At 42.4% G+C, this 27,191-nt stretch overlaps 2 protein-coding genes across 2 annotated transcripts in view; one reads left to right on the forward strand and one right to left on the reverse strand.

The window, feature by feature from the left end:
- engase (endo-beta-N-acetylglucosaminidase) lies at nt 1-26,801 on the reverse strand. Its single transcript, XM_075454261.1, has 15 exons — nt 26,740-26,801; nt 25,089-25,259; nt 17,766-17,842; nt 17,474-17,675; nt 17,222-17,370; nt 14,015-14,169; nt 11,669-11,817; nt 11,259-11,430; nt 11,057-11,163; nt 10,841-10,952; nt 9,016-9,203; nt 7,934-8,067; nt 2,552-2,651; nt 2,341-2,452; nt 1-569 (listed from the first exon to the last, which is right to left on the reverse strand). The coding sequence occupies exons 2-15, from the start codon at nt 25,169-25,171 to the stop codon at nt 168-170; spliced, it is 2,142 nt and encodes a 713-aa protein (XP_075310376.1). The 5' UTR covers nt 25,172-25,259; nt 26,740-26,801; the 3' UTR covers nt 1-167.
- Nucleotides 26,192-27,191, forward strand: part of csnk1da (casein kinase 1, delta a) — a 16,009-nt gene continuing 15,009 nt past the window's right edge. Inside the window, exon 1 of the mRNA XM_075454265.1 lies at nt 26,192-26,669. Coding sequence (XP_075310380.1) covers nt 26,594-26,669 — 76 coding nt within the window. The 5' untranslated portion in view covers nt 26,192-26,593. The remainder of the gene's footprint in view (nt 26,670-27,191) is intronic.

The raw sequence follows: 27,191 nt of genomic DNA on the forward strand, positions 1-27,191 counted from the left end.
TGACTGTCAGACGCAGAAGTACTTTAAGAGAGCTGCAGAGTACAGAGAACAGCCATCACCTCCAAAACAAACTTTATGAGTCATTAACAGATAGATGAGAAAGGGTTAGACAGATGAGTTCCACAGATCTTATACGGCTGAGCCTTTTACTCCAGATCTGTGTGTATCTAGGATGCAAAGTCCTCCATGTAGCTGAGCTGTCTTCTGCCCCAGTGAGTCTCAGGTACCCGGAAGCCCTCCCTGACCACCGGCTCCACCACAAGCTCCAGCAGGGTGGGTGGCTCCGGCACAACCAGCTCAGTCACCCTGAACAGATTAGAGTACGCCCGGCCCACCAGCACCAGCCGTCCTGAGGGGATTCGTGGATCAGGTCTTCTCAGCTGGCGCCAGTAAACCCAGAAGTGACGTATGGGTTCTGTTGGGTATTCCCAGCGCAAAGTAGCATTGAGCCGCAAGCAAGGAGACGGCATCTCTGCTGAGGTACCGGCACCACGCAGCCAAACTACGTCAGTGATGCACACGCCCCGGACCCCGGCGGGGGGCACCTGCAGCCCGGCTACATCCAGCAGCTACAGAGAAAGACCGGGGGGGGGGGGGGGGTAGTAACAAAGAAGATTGGAGGAATTGTCAGTTTCACACTGTATCATAGGCAACATTTCCTGAGGAAAACATATTGCTGTTTAATTCTGCATTTATAGACTGAATCATCACTTTACATACAAGGTAAAAGGAATTCCCTTCAATTGATCTATATAGCACCAACTCACAACCAATGGAATCTCAGGGCACTTAAAAGATACAGTCCAGTTCAAGACAATTATAATCCAATTCATTATAATCCAATTCATTATAATTCAATTAAATTCATTTCTTTTCTCGTTTGTCCAACTGACCCGATGTCACAGACAAAAGAAAGGTGCACGCCTCAGTAACCCAACAGATGGCATTCAGGTCACTGTCCTGACTCCAGTTAATAATCAAGTTAGAGTTCCAAAGTCAACCCTCTGAGGTCTATGATCAGATCACATGCCATCATTACGGCTCAGAGCCCACAGGGTCAGAGGAGCTAACACCTGAGTGATGAACGGTGGTGGCAGTGTTTCGCTACATCATGAATACAGTCATGGTGATAGTTTTAGGCTACGGCTACACGAAAACGAAACGAGGGTTTTTTTGAAAATGGGTACGAAAATTATTGCGACCACACGGGAAAGCTTCTGTAAAGAATCAGGTCCAGATGGTAACGATGAAAACGATGAAACGATGCAGTACACATGAAACACCTCTATGTGCGCTGTAAGCCACCCCCACCGGTTACACCAGAACAATAGAAGAAGCAATGCGCATGCGTGTACGCCCCTACTTCTACCAGCGCATCACCTGTAAATGTTCCTTCAACAACGCCGCTGTAGTTAGCAGTGTCTGCAGCAGTGCTGCTATCAATGTTGTGGGGTCCATGATGATCGCTGTCTGTCCTTGTTGTGTTGTCTTCTTCTTCCGGATTTTGAATGGAAGCCGCTATTTGTTCTGGTCACTGACGTATGTGTATACGTCACTGCGTTAGCCATGTGGCTGTGACACAGATGTAAACGAATCCGTTTTGGCTGTAACAATGGAAACGAAACGAGGCCGTACTCAGATCTTCCCACTCTGGAACCCGTTCTCCAAAACTATCGTTTTGGGGTACTGGGAACGCCGTGTGGCCGCGACAGCCAAACGATAAGAAAAAGTATCGTTTACAGTGAAAGACGTTTCCGTGTAGCCGTAGCCTTAGGCTGGTGTGTAAGCTGATCACAGCTGAAACAGAAAACAATGAAAGCTGGAGGAGCTCAAGGCTCTCTACACTTTAAAGCTCTCATTTCAGATCTGGTTTTAATTCGGTGCTAATCTTCCTGGAACACCCATTTGAATAGAAGCTGCTCCAAAGTCAGTGGCTGTGAATGTAAATGTGCCACTGAGTGGCTAAGCAGGCGACCCTTTCTGGAACAGCCTGTCACAGACATGCTGGTGTCAGTACATGTATGTGGTCCTATCTGTAGCATCATGCAGAACAACAGGAACACAAACATACACAGTGGGGGTCCCTGCATGGGCTGTCAGCTGGGTACTGTAGCATGAAAGTCTCAATACACAGCAGTCACTATTCCACATTAATTCGGTTTGCTCACCATACCAAGAGAAAAATATAAGAACCAGAGACAGGAGGACAGAAGGACAGAAGGAAAATGCCCAAACATTCTCCAGCTGAATCACAGAATGCCTGATGTCTCCACGGTCTGTTTATGGGGATTTTATCAGTTGATCAAATCAGGACATAAGACTTGAAGTGAGCAGTCTTACCATCATTTCTCCCACTCTGCAGCTGAAAGGCATGTCCTGAGTCTCTCCAACCCGCTGGATAAGGACACAAACTTCTCTCAGGAAGCGGCCATGGAGCTCCATTTGTGAACATCTGCCAGTGATATTAAGTCAATAGACAGATGAGAAATGCAGCCTCCAAAATCTCATTGAAATCAGCTTCTCTGTTACTTGGCTGTTAAGAGTCCCTTACCTGACGGTCCAAGCACCTGCATTAAAGTTTCCACATAACTGGGAGAACTTCCTAACTAACTCATGTCCATTATCTAGAACTTCGGGGGACACACTGGAATCTGCACACAGAAAAGAACATCTTTCACCAAGTCTCTGTTAGTGAATGAGTTGATGTGTGATCATCATATTGATATATTTAGTCTTCCAGAAACCTGGCTGCAGCAGGAGGATCATGTTCATGTGATTACGCTGTGACGCTTTGCGGTAAGACGTGTTGCATCACTTCCTGTTACCTTGCTTGTGCACTGTGGAATTTCTTGCTCCGCTTGGACTACTGATAATCACTTTATTTCGATCTATAACTTACACAATTTTGCATAGTTAAACTCTATAGCTTACTGTTCTGTTCTAACACACTCCTACAGATCTTTATTCTCACTTTTTAGCGGTGTGTCTGGTTCTCTAGCGTAGCATGGCTACCGGTTCTCTTCCTCCTTCTCCTGCTTTCACCTGCTCCGTGTGTCAGATGTTTAGTTACTCCTCTGCCTCCTTTAGCGATAATGGTACATGTAACAAATGTAGTCTTTTTGTAGTTTTGGAGGCGAGGTTATCTGAATTGGAAGCTCGACTCTGCACTGTTGAAAATCAACCGATAGCGAGCCAGGTCCCTTTTGCCAGTGTGGAGCCACCTAGCGTAGCTAGCTTGATTAGCCCCCCCCTAGCAGAACCTGAGCAGCCAGGATTACAGGGTGGCTGGGTGACTGTCAGGAAGAGGCATAGCTCTAAAGTCAAGCCCATTGTTCACCATCGACCTGTCCACGCTTCAAACAGATTTTCCCCACTCAGCGACACACCCGCTGAGGAAAAAACCCTGGTAATTGGCAGCTCTATAGTCAGAAACGTGGCATTAGAGACACCAGCGGCCATAGTCAAATGCATTCCAGGGGCCAGAGCGGGCGACATAGAATCCTATTTAAAACTGCTGGCTAAGGATAAACGTAAATATGGTAAAATAGTTATTCACGTCGGCGTTAATGACACCCGGTTACGCCAATCGGAGGTCACTAAAATTAATGTTGCATCGGTGTGTAATTTTGCCAAAACAATGTCGGACTCCGTAGTTTTCTCTGGACCCCTGCCAAATCTGACCAGTGATGACATGTTTAGCCGCATGTCGTCTTACAATCGCTGGCTGTCTAGATGGTGTCCAGCAAACAACGTGGGCTACAGAGATAATTGGCAATCTTTCTGGAGAAAACCTGGTCTGATGAGGAGAGACGGCATCCATCCCACTTTGGAAGGAGCAGCTCTCATTTCTAGAAATATGGATGAATTTATTTGCCACCCTAAAACATGACAACCCAGGGCTCAGACCAGGATGCAGAGTTGTAGTCTTACACACTTCTCTGCAGCTTCCCACCTGCTGCTACCCCCCCAATCAATTAACACAAAAGGAGCAAATCCTCTTGTGCAAAAAGAAATTATTAAAACAAAAACTTTAACTGAACAAAAACATCAAACTATTAAATGTGGTCTGCTGAATATCAGATCTCTCCTTTCGAAGTCTCTGTTAGTGAATGAGTTGATTTGTGATCATCATATTGATATATTTTGTCTTACAGAAACCTGGCTGCAGCAGGAGGATCATGTTAGCATCATGTTAGCATCATGTTAGCATTAATGAAGCAACTCCCTCTGACTGTTTAAATGTTCACGTTCCTGGAACCACAGGCAGAGGAGGAGGAGTGGCAGCTATTTTCAGATCAGGGTTACTAATCAGTCCCAGACCCAAGATTAGTTTGAGCTCTTTTGAATCTCTGATTCTCAGTTTTTCCCACGCAAAGTGGAAATCCCAGAAACCTCTTGTGTTTGTTGTTGTGTATCGTCCACCTGGCCCTTATTCTGAGTTTCTGTCTGAATTCTCAGAGTTTTTATCCCAGTTAGTGCTGAGTACAGATAAAGTCATTGTAGTGGGTGACTTTAATATTCATGTAGATGTTGAAAATGACAGCCTGAATATGAACTTTAATTCTATATTGGACTCTATTGGATTTTCTCAGAGTGTACACAGAGCGACTCACTGCCTTAATCACACCCTTGATCTTGTGCTGACTTATGGCATTGAGAGTGAACAGTTAACAGTGTTCCCTCATAACTCTGTCTTATCTGACCATTTTCTGATAACCTTTGAGTTTACATTACTTGACTATACAGTTTCTGAGAAGAAATGAACATATAGAAGGTGTCTATCAGAGGATGCTGTAACCAGATTTAAAGAATTAATTCCATCATCCTTTTCTTCACTGCCATGTGCAGATATGACAGAGGACGACTACCTAAACTTTACTCCAGCAGCACTTGACTCTCTTGTTGACAGCACTATAGTTTCAATGCGTACAGCACTGGACAATGTTGCCCCTCTGAAAAGGAAGGTAATCAGTCAGAAGAGGTTGGCTCCTTGGTATAATTCACAGCTGCGTGCTTTAAAGCAGACTGCAAGAAAGCTGGAGAGACAGTGGCGTTCCTCTAATTTAGAAGAGTCTCCCAGGTTTCTTTTCAGCACTGTAGCCAGTCTGACTAAGAGTCCGAGCTCTGCTGAGCCAGGTATTCCTTTAACTCTCAGCAGTGATGATTTCATGAGCTTCTTTATTAATAAAATTGTTTCTATCAGAGAGAAGATTGATGGAGTCCTTCCCACTATTATCAGTGATGTATCATCAAGTACAGCAGCTTTAGAAGTATCTTTAGAACCTGATTTGTATTTAGACGGCTTCTGCCCAGTTGATCTCTCTGAACTAACAACAGCAATAGTCTCTTCTAAACCATCAACTTGTGTTTTAGACCCAATCCCAACCAGACTGTTCAAGGAGGTTTTCCCATTAATTGACACTTCCATATTGGATTTGATCAATCTGTCTTTGTTGACAGGATATGTACCTCAGACTTTTAAGGTTGCTGTAATTAAACCTTTACTTAAAAAACCTACTCTTGATTCAGAGGTGTTGGCTCATTATAGACCTATATCCAATCTCCCTTTTATGTCTAAAGTTCTTGAAAAAATAGTTGCAGCTCAGCTTTGTGATCATTTCCACAGAAATAATCTGTTTGAAGAGTTTCAGTCAGGATTCAGAGTGCATCATAGCACAGAAACTGCACTGCTGAAAGTTACCAATGATCTCCTCTTAGCCTCTGATAGCGGACTTGTGTCTGTGCTTGTCCTGTTGGATCTCAGTGCTGCATTTGATACGGTCGATCACAGTATCTTATGACAGAGACTTGAACATGTTATTGGGATTAAAGGAACTGCATTAGGCTGGTTTAAGTCATATTTATCTGATAGATTTCAGTTTGTTCTTGTAAATGAAGAATCTTCCTCACACACCAGAGTAAGTCATGGAGTTCCCCAGGGTTCTGTGCTTGGACCGATTCTTTTTACTTTATACATGCTTCCATTAGGTAACATTATTAGACAGCATGGCATAAATTTCCATTGCTATGCTGATGATACTCAGCTGTACTTATCTATAAAACCAGATGAACCCAATAGGTTGGTCAGACTACAAGCATGTCTTAAAGACATAAAGACCTGGATGACTCAGAACTGTCTGCTTCTAAATTCAGACAAAACTGAAGTCGTTATCTTTGGACCTGAGCGTTTCAGGGAGAAATTGTCTAGCTATATAGTTACTCTAGATGGTATTTCCTTGGCTTCTAGTTCTACAGTGAGGAACCTTGGAGTTATTTTTGACCAGAACTTATCATTTGACTCGCATATAAAACAGGTTTCTAGGACTGCCTTCTTTCATCTTCGTAATATTGTTAAAATCAGGAACATCCTGTCTCAGAGTGATGCAGAAAAACTGCTCCATGCATTTGTTACTTCAGGATTGGACTGCTGTAATTCTTTATTATTGGGCTGTCCCACATATTCTCTGAAAAGCCTTCAGTTGATCCAAAATGCTGCAGCCAGAGTTTTGATGAGAACTAACAGGAGAGATCATATTTCTCCAGTTTTAGCTTCTCTTCATTGGCTCCCTGTTAAATTCAGAATAGAATTTAAGATTCTTCTCCTCACATATAAAGCTCTTAATGACCGAGCTCCATCATATCTTAAAGATCTCATTGTAAGATATTTTCCTAACAGAGCACTTCGTTCCCAAACTGCAGGTTTACTTGAGGTTCCCAGAGTTTCTAAAAGTAGAATGGGAGGCAGAGCCTTCAGTTATCAGGCCCCTCTCTGTGGAACCAGCTGCCAGTTTGGGAGGCGGAGCCTTCAGTTATCAGGCCCCTCTCTGTGGAACCAGCTGCCAGTTTGGGAGGCGGAGCCTTCAGTTATCAGGCCCCTCTCTGTGGAACCAGCTGCCAGTTTGGGAGGCGGAGCCTTCAGTTATCAGGCCCCTCTCTGTGGAACCAGCTGCCAGTTTGGGAGGCGGAGCCTTCAGTTATCAGGCCCCTCTCTGTGGAACCAGCTGCCAGTTTGGCTTCTGGAAGCAGACACACTCTCCACTTTTAAGACCAGGCTTAAAACTTTCCTTTCTGATAAAGCTTATAGTTAGGGATGGCTCAGGTGATCCTGAAACATCCCATAGTTAACACATTGACTCCCAAGTCACGTAAAACTACGTTTTTACTGCCCATGCGTTGGCTCCCAAATGGTAAAAATACGTTTTTACGTTTTTTTAATGGTTTCTGAATCTATACATTCTAATGCACATTCTGTGTGATTTTTGTAATTATGTGATGAACAGAACTGACATAGATGGCAGTCAAAAACTGGTGTCATCATCTTGACATTTTGATCATCACGCCAATGGCTTTGCGTCAACTCAAGAACAATTTTGATAACGCTGCAATGATTGTTGTGCATTTCCGCATTTTGTCCAATCGCACGTGTCGGTTTCCAGAGGGTGGCAGTAAAGTAACATAAACAACAAGAAGGAGAAGAAGATGCGCGACAAGTCTAAGGAGGCGGTCTTATGAACAGGTTAGCTTAGCTTAGCTTTGCAACATGCTGCGATCACGCTTGGAGGGAAAGGGAAGCCGATATCTCAGTTTGTTGTTGATTTTGGTGGATACCCGCCTGGGTTTAGCTAAGGATAGCTCGCTAATGGCGGCACCTAGAGACACGCAGTTTTGACCCACAAAGAGTTTAAAGTCTCAGCTTTCAAACGAGCCATAACATGTTTCAGTGGCCCTATCACATAATATGCCGTGACTGTACAAAAAACGTCAAAAATGGTTTAGAACGCTGGGATTCTTCGACATAATTCCGTAAACACCGCCGGTATTCAATGTGTTAATTTGCTATAGGCCTATACTGCTGGATTACCTCCCATGATGCCCTTCTCCTCAGGTCTAATGACGTAAGAAACTTTGTCGAGGTTAGGTCTAAGAAACTCACATCCAACTTCCTCAGCTTCAGTGAGAGTTGTGTCTGTTGTCTTCATCTCCAAAGAAACTGTGATCCCAGCTGTTGCCTTGTAGATGAGAGTCACCAGGGTCTTGAAATTCAGTGGTAGATGGAGATAGAAGATCCTGACAAATAAAAGACAATATGGAAATATTAAGCATAAACTGCTGGACTTAAAAGTTACCAGACACAATTAATTAGAGAAATAATGGTAGACAGCCATCTGAGCACACACACAAAATGCAGGGTGGAATGATAAATAAATATGTCATATGACTATTTCCTTAAAATCCCATATGAATATGGGGAATATTTGCATATGTCATATATGTCTGGCATATCTCACAGATGGCACCCTCTAAAGATTTCCGCCACATCTTCCTCTCCGCTACACTTAAACTCTCTACATGTTTGTCAGCTGATTTATATTTTGTTTTCATCCATCTATAAAAATAGCATAACTTTAATAATAATCAATACTGAAGCAATATCATTTCCCTTTGGAGATTGATAAAGTATTATTGAACTGAAAATCTCAGCAGCAATGCTGGGTCTGTTTAGAATAAACTCTTTCCTCTCCATGTACACAAGGCATCATGTGGTCATTAACTTGTGTTTCTCTCTCTCAGGTGTCCCTGGCCTGGTGTTACAGTGTTTGTTGTCCCCTCTTTCCTGTCCTCTCAGCCCCCAGCTGGTCCAGGCAGATGGCCGCCCTTCCTGGTTCTGGTTCTGACGGAGGTTTCTTCCTGTTAAAGGAGTTTTCCCCCTCTACTGTGGTCCTGTGCATGGTCAGGGCGGGGGGACTGAATGAAAGAGAGGCTCTGATGCAATCTGCTGGTTTCCTTAGCTTTTTGTTGGGATTTGGTGCTATAGAAATAAAGCTGAATTGAACTGAATTGATTGGAATTGAAAATGTGCCTTTCTGCTCCCCTCCCATGTGTGAACACATGACACATAGAAGCACACTTTTATACATGATGGATTTTGAGAAGTGAAACAAATGAACATGCGTGTGTGTACCACTCTACCCTCCACAAGAATAAAGTCTGAACAGAAGACACACACACACACACTTGGCACAAACTGGAGTCTTTAGCGCTGCAGGGATGAGTCCCTCCAGCAGCAGTGAGCAGCCTCCAGTCCAGGGGTCCTCTGTGCAGCCGGAGCTCCTCACCCAGCCCTGGTCCTGCAGGTCCACGTGGTAGTACAGGGGCTGGACCTCCTGTGCAGTCAGGTTAAACCAGCTCCTCCTCGTCTCAGGCTGCATACACACAAAACAAAGCAGGAAAAGAACACTTTCCTTTTACTTTATGCCAACAATTTGGGCCATTAAAACAAAGCATCTCCAAATTCAGATTCTACCCTTAGAATAAGCAACAAGCCTGATACTCATGGTACAAGCATGTCATGGAGGTGATTCGGGGGGGGGGGGGGTTGAGTTTTTCTGAACTGGTTTGGAAGCAGTGCTGGGTGATTGATTTTTCCTCCTTCTTCTGACACCTGTCAACATCTGCTAGGTTGAGGCTTTGGCTTCAGGAAGCAGACACCCTCTCTACCTCTAAGATCAGGCTTAAAACTTTCCTTTCTGATAAAGCTTATAGTTAGTGATGGCACAGGTGGTCCTTAAACATCCCATAGTTAAGCTGCTATAGGCCCAGACTGCTGGGGGAGCTCCCATGATGCACCTCTCCTCCCTCTGCTCTCTTTACCCTCCATGTACATGTGACATCATTGCTGTCATTAACTTCAACAGGTATGCTTAGAATGGTGTTATGGTGCTCGTTGTCCCCTCTTTCCTGTCCTCTGGATAACTGTGTGTCTGGTTTGTCTCTGTGTGGCCCTGTGATGGACTGGTGACCTGTCCAGGGTGCACTCCGCCTCTCACCCAATGATAGCTGGGATAGGCTCCAGCCTCCCCACCACCCTGAAATGAATGAAGCAGGGATGGAAAATGGATGGATGGATTATAATTGTAATACAATTAATTGGCTTGAATTGGACTGTATCTTTGAAGTGCCTTGAGATGACATTTATTGTGATTTGGTGCTATATAAATAAAGCTGAAACTAAATTAAATGAGTTACCATGCCATTACCACTTTTTTAGAAACAGGAGCTAATTGAGCTTTCCAAATGTCAACTGAAGACCAAAAAAAACAAATCCCAGATGATCTGATGAGGAAACTCCATGCATGTCGGGCAGGAGCAAGACCGAGAAACAAATGAAGGAAGTTCCAGCCAGGTCTTCCCTGGATACCGATGGGGAATGTCAGATCACCAGTAAATAAAATGGATATGCTTGGAGCACTCAGGACCAATACTAAGAATGCAGGACTGTGTTCCACTGAAACATGGCTGCAGGAACATATATCAGACTCCAACGCCTCTCTACCTGACTTAAAGATGATACGAGCCAACAGACATCGGGAGGAGCAGGAAAAGAAAAGGTGGAGGTATCGGAGTGCTTGTTAACAAAAGATGGTGTAATTCTGGACATTTCACAGCGAAAGGAGAGAAAATGAAAAAATAATAAAATGCTGCATCGTTGAAATTTCCCTTGAAGACAAATAAATTATTTCTAATTTAATTTAATTTAATAATTTTCATTAAAAACAAGACACTTGTCATCTCATTCCAGGCCAGAAGTATGCAAGTCCAGGCAGGTAATTAGTTTTTCAAATGTATTTCTAGTTTTGTTTTTTTGAAAAACTTTTGCAGATTATTCTTTCTTTGCTCAGCTTCCTTCAGGTACAAGTGGTGGGTTAGAGAAAAATAGGCTGTAAATCTTAGTAAGGTGTGGGTCATACATCTAAGATTTCTTAAAGCAGCTTTGACTAAAAACTACTGATTAGTGCCACTGATTAATAATATCCATCTTCTTCCTCCACCTTGTGAATACCTGTCCTCTCCAGTAGACTGCCTTCCCAAAGCCCCGGCAGAAGGAGGAGATGAAGGGCAGATGTGAGGCAGGCCGGTGGACGTACAGATAATCAGATAGTAGAGCCCAGAACCTGTAGGACAGGGCAGAGCATACGAGTCTCAATGTTTCTGTGTACCTACACTAAATAATGTCCACTGTACACTCTGTACAGTGTAAATGTTGTACTGGTCTCACTTGTCTTGATTCTTGCAGAATTCGCTCTTATCACTGTGAGTTTCATATACCCATCCTGGAGCAAAGATGGCTGCAGAGAAATTGTGCCTCCGAATGATTTCCAGAGCCTGTGGGAAACCAAAGTCAGAAACTGCACACTGTTGACGATCCAAAAGGTCCTAATTATTTCTCACAAAGTGACATATCATCCAAAATGGATTACCTTATTTGTTTCAAACATCCCTCCCACCACATTTCCTCTGGCAAACACATCTATCCCAACATAGATGTCAGCCTGACGGCCTTGCACCCCATGGTGGTCCTTCATCCACTCCAGGTTCTCCTCAGTCCAGTTGTAGTTGGTGAAAAAACCATCACAAGCTTCAAAAAACATACTGTATTGGAGAAATTTAAATGGTTGAAAAAGTCTTTGGAAAGTTACTAAAAACACTAACAAATCATTATAATGACAAATTGAGTACTTTTTCAAGCAGCCAACAATTTCAATATTTCTCAACAATTTCCTCTATTGTAAACCAATTTAGTCAAGGCTTTCAGTACCAGGTATACCTGGCTGGGAAGATTTTTTCTTTGAAAGAAAGGGATAAGGCATGTATTTTCTACTTCCTTTACCTGTTGGACTGATTGAGTTCATTCTGCCATTTAAGTTGTCCACTCTCAATCACACTGTCATACCACAGGACCAGGCTGCTGGACACTCGCTCGTGCATCTGCTCCGTCAGATAGCGCAGAAAAAGAGGTGTGTTCTTCACTGCAGCCTCCTGCAAGCAAAGGACATTCCATATCATCTCTTTCACAAGTTACCAATTGCTTTACTGATACAGTTCAGTTCAAATATTCAATCACTTTGTGGACTTTGTTTTTTCCAGTCACATTACAAGTATGACGAGTGATAGCAAGTGAGCCGCTGGTTACACTTCCCATTGACCTTGTTATATACAGAGTCAGATTAACCTTCAATTAGTGCATAATTTAAGTCAAACAGAATAATGTCAGCATCAGTTTGGGGTATAATGTATATATTTATTTATGTTTGCTTCAAAGTAATTAAATATACAATCCATTAGTCAAGCAAACTTGATTGGAATAACAGCGGACCATTTTATGAACCTCCTACGACAGGTCTGGATCACTGTAAATTCTGTTCGTACCTGAAAGAAAACGTAAAATACGAAAAGATTGGTGAATGCACAAATTCTCTTAAATCACTTGTACGCACGATTTAAGAACAAATCTGTGCGTACGAACGGTTGTTGCATGAGGCCCGATGTCCTTTGGACAGAGCAGACCAAAGTGGAGATGTTTGCTTTTAATGCACAGCAGCACGTTTGGAGGAAACCAAACACAGCATATCAGCACAAACACCTCACACCAGCTGTAAAGCACGGTGGTGGAGGGCTGATGATCTGGGCTGGTTCTGCAGCCACAGGACCTGGGCACCTTGCAGCCATTGAGTCCACCATGAACTCCTCTGGATACCAAAGTGTTCTAGAGTCAGATGTGAGGCCGTCTGCCCAACAGCTAAAGCTGGGCTGAAACTGGCTCATCAACAGGACAAAGATCCCAAACACAGCTGTGAAACTACAACAGAATGTCTGAAGAAGAGAAGAATCAAGGTGTTGCAATGGTCCAGTCAGAGTCCAGACCTCAGCCTGACTGAGATGCTGTGGTGGGACCTTCAGAGAGCTGTGCAGAAACCAAAGCTGCAAACCTCAATGAGCTGAAGCAGCAACCATGAGAGAGACTGAGAACGTCCCACAGGAAACCATTACTTCAACACATTGCTGGTGGATCAGGGGGTAGACTTGAACATTTTGTTAATTAAATAATGGAACAATGTAATAGGTCATGTGTTGGTGTTCAGAGGTTGGATTGATTTCAGATTAAGACCTGTTAGGAACTAAATGATCTTTTCCATCCATCCATCCATTTCCTATTCCCGCTGAATCCGTCGGTGGGGTCGCGGGGGAGCTGGAGCCTATCCCAGCAGTCATTGGGCGACCGCACCAGTCCATCACAGGGCCACACAGAGACAAACGAAACGAACAAACACACGCGCTCACACTCACTCTTAAGGACAATTTAGAGACACCAATGAACCTAACAGGCATGTTTTTGGATGGTGGGAGGAAGCCGGAGTACCCGGAGGGAACCCACGCATACACAGGGAGAACATGCAGACTCCTCACAGAAAGAATCAGCCGGGAGTTGATATTATCTTTTTATGTTCTAAAAAAAAAAAAAAAAACGTAGAATTGAAAGTGTGTGGAATTTCTTTTTACCCTGACTGGAAGTAAGCTATGAAAATATGGTCAGTCAAGTTATAAACTCACTAAAGCTGTAGCATGTCTGATCAAATAAGTAATAATTACAGATTTGACGTTTAAACATATAACATGAAGTTGGAAATTAATAGAAGTGCTTTTATTTGAAAACCTACAACTACTAGCCCACCCCTAGCTTTTAGGGCTGTGGAGAGTACAATTTTATGGTCTCTAGATATATGTTTTTAAATCAACAGAAAATTTACAACATAACTGCAATACTGCTTTCGAGGGAAAAATATCTACTGACCAGTATGTCTCACATGAAGGCTCTGAAACAGAAAACAATAACTTAGGGACAAAAAGGGTTGATCGTTTTTTCTTTTTAACCTGTCATTTAAAAAAACAGCTGGAAGCTTAACCTCTGTCCTTCTGTGTGGTGCTAACATTCAGGAGTCCAGTAGTTACATAGTAGTTAACTATCCTGAGCATTCAGAGCTGTGAGTATTAGAAGAACAGCCTGCAGGATACAGTTTAATGATGTCCCTTCATGTTCTTGTGGTGACACTCCTGACCTCTGGAAGGTAGGGGTAGAAAGGCTTGAATTGGCTCGTCTAAAAACGCTTCTTTGTGTAAAACAGTTCAATTGTTTGCATCGAGTAGTGTTGTGTAACAGAGCAGAAGTGTTACTCACACTGAGGATGTTCTCTATGTTAATGAGCCAGCCATCAAAGCCATAACATAGGCTGATTTGGACAAGTTTATCAGCCACTACCCGGTAAGACTCCTCATCTTTCAGAAAGGCCTCGCATATTGCAGCTCCCTCGGTCCACTCTGTGATAAAAGTTCCTGAAAACAGGCAAATCACAACACAATATCTTATAGAAGACAAGAGGTCTGATCAGAAACTGCATTTTTGTGGCCATCAAAATTTGACAATATTCATTTTCAAAACCATTCATTCAACTCACTTTATCCTGCTCAGGTAAAAAAGGTGGCTGAAATTTTTCTAGCTAGTAGTGAACGTCAGGGAATATACAGAGCCCCCATAATGTTTGAGACAAAGTCCCATTTTTCATTGAGCCCCCACTGCTCCTCAGAGTAAAACTCTGGATCAAACAATTCAGATGTGATTAAAGTGCACATTCCGGACTTTAGTCAAAAGTCATTTTCATACATTTCAGTTCCAACATGTAGAAATGACAAATTTGTATACACAGCCCCCCTCATTTGAGGGCTCCATAATGTTTGGGACAGGTGGCTTCCAGGTGTGTGTGGTAACTAACTAACATACCTCAGCTTCTTTGCTAGTTTCCATTGTTCTACATGAGGAAAGAAGCTGTGCCAGTGAAAGTTAAGGAAGCTATTATGTGAGTGAAAAAACTGAATAAAAGCATCACAGACATGGGTCAAACCTTGGGATTACCAAAATCAGCTCTCTGGAAGATCATTAAGAAGAAAGAATGCTCTGGTGAGCTCTGTGATCACAAAGGGACTGGTAGGCCAAGGAAGAGAAGAATCCTCACTGCGGTAAAGAAAAATCCTCAAAGGCCCGTCCAACAGATCAGAACCTTCTTCAGGAGGCAGGTGTGTCTTTGTCAGAGACAACTATCCACAGAAGACTTCATGAAGAGGCAACACTGCTACATGCTAACCACTAGTTAGCCACAGAAACAGTATGGACACATTACAGTTTGCCAAAAAGTCCTTAAAGGAGCAGCAGAGTTATGGAAAAAGGTGTTCTGGACAGACCAGACCCAGATGAACCTGCATCAGAGTGATGGCAGGAAGAAAGTGTGGAGACCAACAGGAAGAGCCCAAGATCCAAAGCAGAGCAGCTCCTCTGTTAAGCACGGTGGTGGGGGTGTTATGGCGTGGGCATGTATGGCTGCTGCAGGTACCAGCTCACTGATCTTCACTGATGATGGAGCTGATGATGGAGCTGATGATGGAGCTGCACGATGAATTCTGAGCTGGATAGAAACATCTGATCTGCTCCAGTTCCAGTAAATGCCTCCAAACTCATTGGACGGAGCTTCATCCTGCGACAAGATGATGATCCCAAACTTCCTGCTGAGGCAGCAGCAGAGTTTCTCAGAGCTGAAACATGGTCGAGCCAGTCAGCTGATTTAAATCCAGCTGAGCGGGCCTTCTGTATGCTGAAGAAGAGACTTAAAGGGACAATCCCCCAGAACAAGCAGGAGCTGAAGGTGGCTGCAGTAGAGGCTTAGAGAGCATCACCAGAGAAGATACTCAGCACCTGATGATGTTCAAGCAGTCAATGTGTGTAAGGGATATGCAACATGGCTGCTTGAATGTATGTACCATTACTTTGTTCCAAACATTATGGAGCCCTGAAATGAGGGGGACTGTGTCTAAAAAGTGTTGTATTTTCTACATGGTGGAACTGAAATGTATGAAAATGACTTTTTACTAAAGTTTGTAATGTGAACTTTGATCATATTGATCATTTGAGGAGAAACACCAAACCAAAGTACATTAGACCTTCCAAACATTATGGAGGCCACTGTATACCCTTGACAGATCACCAGTCATACCCACAGCCAGTTTAGAATCTCCATTTAACCAACATGATTTACAACTGGTGGCAAAGCTGAAGCACCTGGACCAAACTTCAGTCATGAGGATACAATTTAAAATCCTCACAGAGAGGCACCAACCAACCAGCAGGTTCAAAGCAAGAGCCTTCTTGCAATCTTGCATCAGAGCAATTTTGACATCTTGCTGAGCACTCAAAGCACTTTTAAACTATAAGCCACACTGACCCATTCACGCACCTACTGATACAGTACTTCTATGGTGTATACAGTATTATAGGCCATGCAATGCTTTGTTCTCTAACACACGCACACACTGACATGACAATGAACACATTGAAGGCAACGTGGTGGTGTCTTGCCCAAGGAAGCCAGTGACTGAACCACCAACCTTACAACTGGCAGATGACCACTCTTCTGCCTGATACTACCATATCATCCCAAAACCTAATACCAAACAGACTAAAATAAAATACTAGTGCTGCTATACATAGCTGGACCTTGTAAAAAAAAAAAAAAAAATACAAAAAATTGTGCAAATTGTTGTAGCGATGTGAAAATTAGTTAAATAAGGTACACCAGTGTGCATCTGTGTGTCACATGATCTTAGTGCATATACACCTGCTCTGAAAGACCCCAGAATCTGAACACAACCCATCAAGAGGTACCACCAAACAAGAAACACCATGAAGACCAAGGAGCCCTCCAAACAGGTCACGCACAAGATTGTGGAGAAGTACAAGTCAGGGTGGGGATGTAAAAATGTATCTGAAACTTGAAGCATGACGATGGCAGCATCATGCTGTGGGGATGCTTTTCATCAACATGGACTGGAAACTGGTCAGATATGAGGGAATGATGGACGGTGTTAAACACAAGGAAATTGTTGAGGAAAACCTGTTTCAGTCTTTCAGAGATCAAAGACTGAGACGGAGGTTCCCCTTCCAGCAAGACAATGAGCCGAAGCTTACTGCTGAAGCAACACTCAAGTGGTTTAAGGGGGGGAATATAATGTGTTGGAATGGACAAGTCAAAACTACACTTCAATCCATCGGAGAATCTGTGACATGACTTAAACATTGCTGTACACCAGTACACCCATCCAACTTGAAGGAGCTGGAGCAGTTTTGATCATAGAGAAGTTCAGAAACTTGTGCATACCTATTCATACCACTTTTTGTTTTTTTATTGTCTGGAATTTTTAAAAATATTTTCTTTCCCATTTCACTTCATCAATTTAAATGATTTTTGTAGATTTTTACATTTAAAAAATCTACCACAAAATTAGCAAAATGGCCCAGGGAAACCACTATTTTTCTGATATATTTCTGCTTTTTGCTCACCAAGAACAATGACTCCATGCTTATGTGCAGCATTGGTCCACACAGCAGGTGGAATAGTGACCAAGTGATGAGTGAAGTAGTTGAAAATATCTATGTACTGCCAGTGATAGAAGACATATGGAATCTCTGTATTTGTGCCCTGGACAAACCTTAAAAAGAGAGCAAAGCATGACATTTTATCATTAAACATGATAACAAGATAAACTATTCGCAAGAGGCGGAAAAAAATTATTTATTGACCCTTATCCATACCTGTCATCTATGTATCCACCCATCATATCATGGGACACCAAGGTCCGACGGAGACAATTGGCCAGAGGGGGCTCCCGAGGTGCCAAAGGGACTACTGCCACATTAAAGGGGTTCGCTTCACTCCTTCTCCACGACAACAACTCCTCTATTGTGCGGAGACCACAGCTTATTGGTTCAGTGGTGTCTGGATCATAATGTTTGGCTGGAACAGAAAAAAAAATAAAAGAGAAAACACATATAGATATATGCTACAGGTCAGACTGTTATCAAAAAGTAAATGCTATCACCTGACCTGGCAGACGTGAAGGTGTATAATTGATGACCTCAAGAATGCTAGATTCCATGGGTTGATCCAAACAGGACTCCAACCTAGTGACAAATGTGTGGCAAAATGAAGGAAAGTAGTAGAAGTTAAAGAAAACTTGTTGAACTTAAATTTATGTGACAGGACATTTGGAGGGAATTTGCCTAATCTGTTTAGAGAAGTAACAACAGGGTAATCTCAGATTAGTTTTAGATATTTGCAGTTCATGGTTAAAACATTTGATGTAGAGGTTTTTTGAGCCTAAAAACTATTTGAAACTAAATTCAAGCGTAGCTTTGCCTTTGCTGAGCTGATACTGATTTTTTCTTGCATCACTACACCACTTTAGAGAATAAAGCATTCAGAATTTCTGTATGTCAGTTCATAAAACAAGGTTCTGTTGCAAGGTGCTATTTATCAAAACAATTCCTGATACTTAAAGGCGGGGTAGGGGATCTTTTTCTGGAACATTTTTTTACATATTGCTTGAAATACTCTTCACACCCCCATTGCAACCAATTAATTAAAAGTTTTGACACAAATATTAAAAGTTTTAGTGGCCTCTAGAACGTACAATCTAGGAAAAACAGTATCCAATCATTGTGAACGGACCGTTCACAATGATTGGATTCTGATGTCGTCTATCAAACTGCAATCTGCTCCTCCCTCCCCCTCCCCTCCCCCTCCCCCTCCCCCTCCTTCCCCCTCCTTCCCCCTCCTTCCCCCTCCTTCCCCCTGTGCGCGTACCCTGCTCCGTGAATGAAGCTTGGCAGGAAGCTAAACTAGAGCCAGCTTGGCTAGCACCTAGCATTATTAAACGTATAGTTAGCATATACTAAATACTAAATACGGCAACGATCGATGCTTGCTGTCAGAACAGCGCTCGTGCACCTTCGTGCTCGTGCGCGTTCATGTACTCTAGAGGCGTGCCTTCGGGGGGAAAGTGAAGAAAAGGGTTGGGACTTTTTACCTGTGTATTTTCAAAATGCAGCTTCGCTGGACTCAAAATCCAGGATCTCCTACCCTACCTTTAAGCTAAGATTAGGCCAAGATTCTCAGTAATTATGACCTTTGTATATAGAATAGTGATTTTATCTCTGGTGGAGTAGTGAAACACAAACAACCTGGAACAAACTGTCTCTAAAAGCAATCACTTCATATTAGATGCAGGAACCATCTAATATTGGTCATCGACAAATCATTAATGCAAAGAGTGGGCAGCTACAATTTTTGAGGACTTATAATTCATCTCCATATTGAAATGGGGGTACAATGAGGCTTCCAATTTGACGCCAGAGCATTTTGCACACATAAGTTTGAGCTCTGACTCAGATAATGGATGGATGGATGGATGGATGGATGGATGGATGGATAACCACCCAAATGAAAGATGAGCTAATTCAACTCAAAGACGGCATACACCAGATGTTTGAGAAGATAACTGTTCAAATGGAAGAGCAAAACGAAAAGATAAATGCCGTTCTGACGCGAACAGAGGAGATAGAGTCATGGAGCTCTGAAGCCAACACTGTGTTACAGCAGCTATTAAGAGAACGGGAGATCATGATGGATAAGTTGATGACTTGGAATCACGGTTGAGGCAGAGTAATTTAAGACTTTATGGAATTCCAGAGGAAGCGGAATCAAAAAGTGACTCGGTCGCGCAATTTGTGGATAAGTGGCTTAAAGAAGAACTCTCCATCGATGAAGATCTTCAGATTGTTATGCATGTAATACATAAAATACATGAGAATAGATTAACAGCAGCAATGTCTGGATGCTGAAAATTGTTTGATAGGGTGAATTGTGATTTTTTTATATTTAACATTAGATAAATTTGGGTTTAACACTAAATGAATTCAATGTATCAAGTCTCTCTATAACAAACCCAAAGCCAGAATTAAAGTTAATGGCTCCTTGACAGGAATATTTGAACTAAAGAAAGGAAGTAGGCAGGGTTGGTGCCTTTGTCCCACATTTGCTTTATATTTACAACCACCTCAGATGATCAGGCAACACAATTCACTAACTGGAATTAAAACCAAAAGCCAAGCATACACTACAAGTTTATTTGTGATGATATTATGATTTATTTAATAGATCCATTTAACTCCTTTTGTAAATTAATGCAAACATTAAATACGTTTGGAAAATATAAAGGTTACAAGATAAATATTAAAAAGACTCAAATTCTTGTATTTAATTGTACCACAGACCAAAAACTCTCTCAAATATCTCGGGGTAAAAATAACTAAAAACTTAATAAATTATACCACAGCAACTACAATCATATAGACTCTAACATATGGAAAGATCTTGATAGATAGAATGCTTATCCTATGGTATTTAGAGAAAGAATAAGCGTAATTAAGATGAATATTTTACAACAGTTATTATATCTGTTTTTGTCTCTGCCAATTGAAATACCACAAGCGCATTTTCATAAATGGGATAAACATACATCCCAAGTTCCAAAAACTCGTTTCAGGGAGATGCTTATCTAGACATGGATATACTTTAGTATATTCTGCTGTAAAATGAGTCTTATATTTTCGTTTTTCACCCTCTGCCATTTGGCAGGATGCACAGTTTTGAGTGGTAACTTAGGTGACTGTCAGAGAGTAAATCGAAGCCCTCCCACACCGAACCTTATTGGCTTATTTTGCTGACTAAACCAATCAGCGCGCCCTCTGACAAGCAGTCGCCTTGAACGCTCGTTGAACAGAGCATCGCTTTGGACAGATGCGCACAGGTTTCACCCCCCCCCACCACCACCTCTCTCTCTCGTGCCTGCGCAGTCGAAACGCGCATGGTGCACGAGTTATTGTATTGCCTGCACGCTCTCACTCGCATTGAAAAAAAAAAAAAAAAAAAAACACTCCCTCGAATAGTCTAAAATCCGGGATATTTTTCCTGACTCGCGGGCATCCGTGATTAACTATCAATATCAGGGAGACTCCCGGAACTTCCGGGAGACTTGGGATGTCTGGATAAATATTTTTCTAGATTTATTTGGGAAGGGAGAAGACCCAAGGTTTGTTATGCTACTCTACAGCTACCTAAGGCAAAAGGAGGGATGGCTCTTCCACATTTAAAATATTTTTATGCAGCCCAATTACACGCTCTGGTTTATTGGTGTAATCCAGGATACATTGGCAGGTGAAAAGAAATAGAGACCTCTGCATTTAATTTTCCAATCCAAAAAAGCTTAGGCGAGGCTAAAAGTTCACTGACTTAGGTCAGACTATAAGGATCTCACCGAAAGGAGGTATTCGGTTGTTAAGCTGTTAAAACTAGGAAAGGAATTATCACGACTAAAATGGATAGCATATGATGATAAATTTGTGGTCGACACAAAAGGGGATTACAGCCATGTGTACAATTATCAAAAATTGAGAACTCACAAATTTTCAATTCATCAAAACCACATGACATCACAGTATTTTCGCGCTGCCATATAAGTGTCCGCCCGCAGCACTCAGGTCACAGGTTACAGCGTTGTCACGATACCAGAACAAGTGGAGTAGGAGGGAAATCAGCGAGACACAGAAAATCGATGTTATTAGAAAGATGCCAGGAATATGTTGTGCTGTTGGCTGTGATAGCAATTGACAAAGAAACCCCGGACTGCAGTTTTATTCCATCCCAAAGGACGTGGACCGGCGGGATAAATGGTTGGCTGCAATAAGAAGAGACCACTGGCATGATCTGAGTTAACCACAAACAGTCTAGTTTCCATGAAAAGTTGCACATACGTTTCCATTGATGGATGATAAAGCATGGATGTCTGCTGGCAGCGAGCTAAAGTGAGAATGTAAACAAACTAGCGAGTTTTTAGCACCGGAGCTCACAACTCGCTAGCTAACACAATCAGGGTAACCTTAACGGTAAACCACACGTTTAAAATTTATTTGGCTCCAGGTGCCATACCGTGATTCCTTCACCCATCCAGCAACAGCATACTGGTCAGCATCCGTGCTCTTAAAAGCCTTCAGGCTGTCTCGGCTGTAGGGCGAGGGATTGTGGATCAAATAGATATAAATATCCAGGAATGTGAGATGGGGCAGGCCTTTTGCAGAGGTTAGCGCACAACATACTGGGTAATAAATATGGGTCGCAACCAATAATGTTAATTTTTAACAAATATCGTTGTCTCTCCGTCTCGTTCAAGTGTGAGGTGTATACCGCCAGAGCGAAACTGGGGACAACTGTCAAATTGGACATAAATATGGCGGCGGTCTCGTCGACGTGACGTCACTGGTACCCTTAAATATAAATATGACCTCACAAATCAGGATTTCTATAGAAATCTGCAAGTAAGCAACTATTATCTGAGAGGCATGAATATAAGAGAAGACCAAATCCTGTCCAAAACATATTTCTAAAATAGTCTCCACTATGTATAATTGTTTATTAAACTGTAAAGGACATGGAAAGGCCGGATGCAGTGGAGAAGTGCAGATGTGTATTCGTGAGCTCTCGTGGTGGTACTTAGCATCTGCCTTTATCCTGATTCAACCTCTCATAACTTTGGTTTGTATGCAAGAGGCGAAGCCATTAAAAACACTTTTGTATGGCAAGCTACAATTTTCGACATAAAAAGCGCTATTTCTGTCTACCTTCATATCAATGCGTTCAGCCGCCTGCCGATAGCCGCACCTGTTACGGTGTTTACTGCTCGGAAGCAGGGGACTGCTCGGTCGGCACTTCAGCCTGCACAGTTTACACAGCCCGTAGTGATACGAAGGGAGAGAGAAATAGCGCCAAGCGATGTGAGGTCTGACTTTTTTTGGTGAACTATTTTATTTTTTTAGCCCCAGCCAACTAGCCGGACTACCTTCATCAACACCAAAACGAGGCTGGAACTCTGCTCACAGGACGCAGCAGGGGGTAAGAAGATGTTCATAAATGATGTTGCTGATATGGGATGTCATACAGCTTCATGTCAAAAGAGGCGAACTATCCCTTTAGCGTGGTGGAGGGGTTTGAGAATACCCTTGATCCTGAGTTCTAACGCTTTGTGTGTATGTATCAAACAGCAGCGCAGAGAACTTGGCCTTCTTGGAGTCTCTGGGTGATGTCCTGGAGAGGGTACCACCTTTTTCCCAGCGGCCACTCGTGGTATTGCAACAAAAAATCCCCTGTGGCCCTAAAAGCATTTTTCCCCTAGACCGCAATAGTAAAAGAGATGCCTGTAAAACTGTTCACAGGACGCCTCCAGCTGTAACTGCTGTTATTTACTAATCTTTGTATTCTATATTTTTAAGTCATGGACTTTTTATCCGTCAAAAAGTTTTCTAACGGCCAGAAAAGCCCCAGAAAAGTCTCTTTTCCCAGCGTGACCTCACAGCTGTGTCCGTGCACTGTGATGTGGACGTGCGTGCACGTAAACCCGGAAGTCAGAAACTTTTTCGGCGTATGCGCCAGGCGAGCAACTGAAATTGAAATTGAAATCAATTGAAATCAACGGCAGCCATTTTGAGGTCCGTTATCCAGTTGATATAATACATCCATGGATGACAGAGACAAAAAAGGGATAGTATCAGTGGCGGCCGGCCCATAGGGGGCGCTGGGGTGCCACCCTCCCTGATAAGATGAGGGGAAATATATTTTTACAAATTCAATTAAAAATGTCGATATACACTACATTTCCCACCTACTGACATACATTCACCAGTGAATTTCCACAGACAGAGTCATATCGTTTCTGTCATGGGGCACTGGTCAGAGCGCCCCAGCAGGGCAGCCAAACAGCCAATCGTGTACTGATGCCAGGGAAAATTAATAAATATTTGGCTTATCGGTGTCACAGAATTTTATGGTCTTGGGGCGCTGAAAATATGGCCCCAGCAGCAGATTTCAGGTTAAAGGATAAGACCGGTTTTTTGACATTGGGCCCTTGATTTCACATTATAACATGATGTTCTACTCACCCCTGCTTGTTGTTGGTCATTTGGAGCTGTTCCGAAGATATTCGAGAGGCGTCTGGCTGCTCTCTTGAGATATTCGGCCATGAAACGGTTTCCTATGGGCAAGCTCATACAGGCACAAACTATGCTGTTTATAATTTATTAATTACTGTACACTAGCACTGATAACGTGGAGGTGCGTCGCTTACTTAAAAAAATCCGGGTTATTGTAATTTTGATTTTTTTGTCGTAAAGTGGGTGTTACTGACGTCCTCCTCGTGCTACTGCCACAGACAGCCCACAGACCTGCTGCCTATTTATTCATTCGGCTAAAATTCAAAATTAGTAACCCGGATTTTTTTAAGTAAGCGACGCACCTCCACGTTATCAGTGCTAGTGTAGAGTAATTAATAAATTATAAACAGCATAGTTTGTGCCTGTATAAGCTTGCCCATAGGAAACCGTTTCATGGCCGAATATCTCAAGAGAGCAGCCAGACGCCTCGCGAATATCTTCGGAACAGCTCCAAATGTTCAACAACAAGCAGGGGTGAGTAGAACATCATGTTATAATGTGAAATCAAGGGCCCAATGTCAAAAAACCGGTCTTATCCTTTAAAGGTTTGTGCAGCGCGGTAAAGCAGCGGGATGATGGCGAACTTCACGGTGCAGCTTCCACTGAATTCGGTGAGATCCTTATTTATCTACCCGTTTGCAAGAAGGACAATGGAGGAGAATGTTTTTTTTTTGGTATGGTTGTTCACATTATAATCTAAATGCGACCGCCATCAGCCTCCACTGTGAACAGTCTGTGGAGGCTGTCTGCCTAGGTCCGATTTGAAGAAAAATGTTTTTGTGCTGTTCAGATTGTTATTCAAAAAATCTGATATGGGTCACAAATGGGGGGGGGGGGGGGGTCAAATTTGGGACAATTTTGCCATCAGTGTGAACTTTGTTAAAGCTGGAAAGTCACCGATGAGTCAGCTTCACTTGGTTTTGTTAATCCCAGGATTCAGACAATGCTCACCTCAAAGGAATGCAGCCATATGTTCCATTACGACTGTGATTCTCAAATAAAAATGTCTGCTATGTGTATGAAAGGCATTTGAAATTATGAATGATGGAAATGGCAACTTCTTGCCTGTTTAAAACAGTATTGAACTATTGGCAGGAACCATTAAAGCTGCCAACACAACACGACAGTTACCTATTCATTTTAAAGTGTTAGCCAGTTGTGGAAAATAACTCAATTCAAGAAAGTGGTTGGAAAGAGAAAATGTTTTCAGGAGTGGTTTAATTTCCCAGTGTATGTCTGCAGACAAGGCTTAAGAACTAAACAGCTAAAGAACTAACCAGGGCATCAAATGTGAAAGAAATCAGACGCATTGTTCTGGGTACAGTACCGGCTATCTTCAGGTTCATCTTCCCTGTCCTTCGCATTCCGTCGTTCAAAAACACTTTCTTTATTGGGACCCGTCAACGACATTTTTTGGATTTCTGCGAGAGAGCCGTGAGGAAGACGAGGCCGGAAACAGAAGGGTGAGTCCAAGCAGCAGCAACTTCCTGGTTTGCTTCTTCAAATTAAAGCGACACGTCCGAACAGAAGAAAGGAAAGAACAACATGATAGATTAGCATCTACTGCTCTTTCATTTATTACTGTCTTAAACTGTTATAAAAAAAAGAAGGAAAAACTGAAGGACAAAAATATAGGCTTCTGAGGAAAATATTTTTCATTACGAAGCCATTTCTCTTTTATAGTCAGTGTTTTTACTAAACCAAAATGGTGTAGGGTAGAAGGAATTCAAACCATGTCAATTTATGCTTATTACTGCTTATTTCTGATTAATTCGTGTAGTTCACTGAAACTCGAGAAGATGAACAAAGGGACCAACCTTTTGTTCTTGTGCGGGACCAGACCCTTTGATTTAAAGGAGATTAGTCTCTGGTACAAACCAAAAGAGCAAGAGGAGAGGGAACGGAGAGGAGATTATGGCGAAGATGGCCGCTAAAACTGTTACCCGTGGAATTTCAACTTCACACTGTCCTGGCTTGTCTTTGGTTTTGATAAAAGTTAAATATAAACATTTAATAAAGATTCCAATCTGCATCTTAATTGGAAACGCTAGAGATGGAGTAACATATGCAACTTGTGAAATATTAACAAATGAAGTGTCAGTTTATAAAAGACATGGAGGAAATTCTAATTTGTGGTAACATGTAGCTCAGTGCTTAACCAATTAAATATTGGAGCATTTTCATATTATGTATTTGGAGATATATACATGTGACTTTCGAAAGGAAATGCATTTAATAACCAAACAGTGTCAGGACTGCTTGTTTCCATTTGAAGGACACACACATTAAAAAAAAAATCTATTATAAACTCAAAGGGACTGCAACGGCTTTGGTTGTGCATGTTACTGATAGTGGTGTCGATTGGGTCCTCTACAGCGAAAAGCTCTCTGGCAGCATGTAGCAAGGAAGTGACGTCAGACGCACTCCGCAGATTGCCCAACAACTTCCTAACATAGAGTGCATCGGTTAGAGCGAGTATAGCCGAACCAAATTGTTAATGGAGTCTACCCGAAATCCACCTCCATCCGCGGAGAATTAACGAGTGTCGATAATAAAAATAGCAAGAGCAGAAAGTATACACTTCAACCTTTCGAACAAGCGCCGTATTGTCACAATATGATGTTAGCAGTATTTTAAAATAAGAGGCGAAAGATTGTTGGAGCCAACTTCATCCGGAGAAAACATACGGAAGACCAATTTCTTCGCTTGGGTAGATTTTCAGTATCTGACATTTTTTGCCCATTCGGGTTTTCAAAGAAGCTAGAGATTTAAAAATTTCTGATATTTTGTAGCTAGCGAGTGTGCTTGCTAGTCAACCACAGATTGCTTACAATGGAGTTGAGAGTAGGAAACCGATACAGACTGGGCAGAAAAATTGGAAGCGGATCGTTTGGAGACATCTATCTTGGTAAGTGATAATCACTGAAACTTGCGATAGTGTTTGGTATCAGTTAAGTTTATCTGAACATATCGGGTACCTGTTTTAGTTACGCAGCTTGTTCCCTTCGATGTATCCCAAACGAGCCGAGAGTCAGTCAGCTGTTCCGTGTTGAACGTTAGCATTTACGTGGCTAACACAACTAGCAAAGCAGCTAGCTCAAACACCACTTCTCTTAAATTATCCAGATTTACGGTAGATTTTCCGTGTTTTAAAACTCATTGTCCATGTGTACGGTGTTAACATAGGAAAAATGTGCACAGATGGCTGCTTTGTTGCTACGTTATTTGTAAGCTGGTATGTGTTTCCTCCTGTAATCACCTGGGAGCAGTTGCAGTTTCCTACCGACCAGGCCATAGTCTTAATGTTGAGCTTCTGAAGTGGCATGTGTTATCTGGCTCAGTGGTTCCCAAACTTTTTGTGCCCAAGGCACACCAAAGGACAAGTAGAAATCTCAAGGCACACCAAAGGACAACCTATTGTGCAAATTAG

Source organism: Odontesthes bonariensis, chromosome 21, assembly GCF_027942865.1.
Source record: "Odontesthes bonariensis isolate fOdoBon6 chromosome 21, fOdoBon6.hap1, whole genome shotgun sequence".
Taxonomy (NCBI): domain Eukaryota; kingdom Metazoa; phylum Chordata; class Actinopteri; order Atheriniformes; family Atherinopsidae; genus Odontesthes; species Odontesthes bonariensis.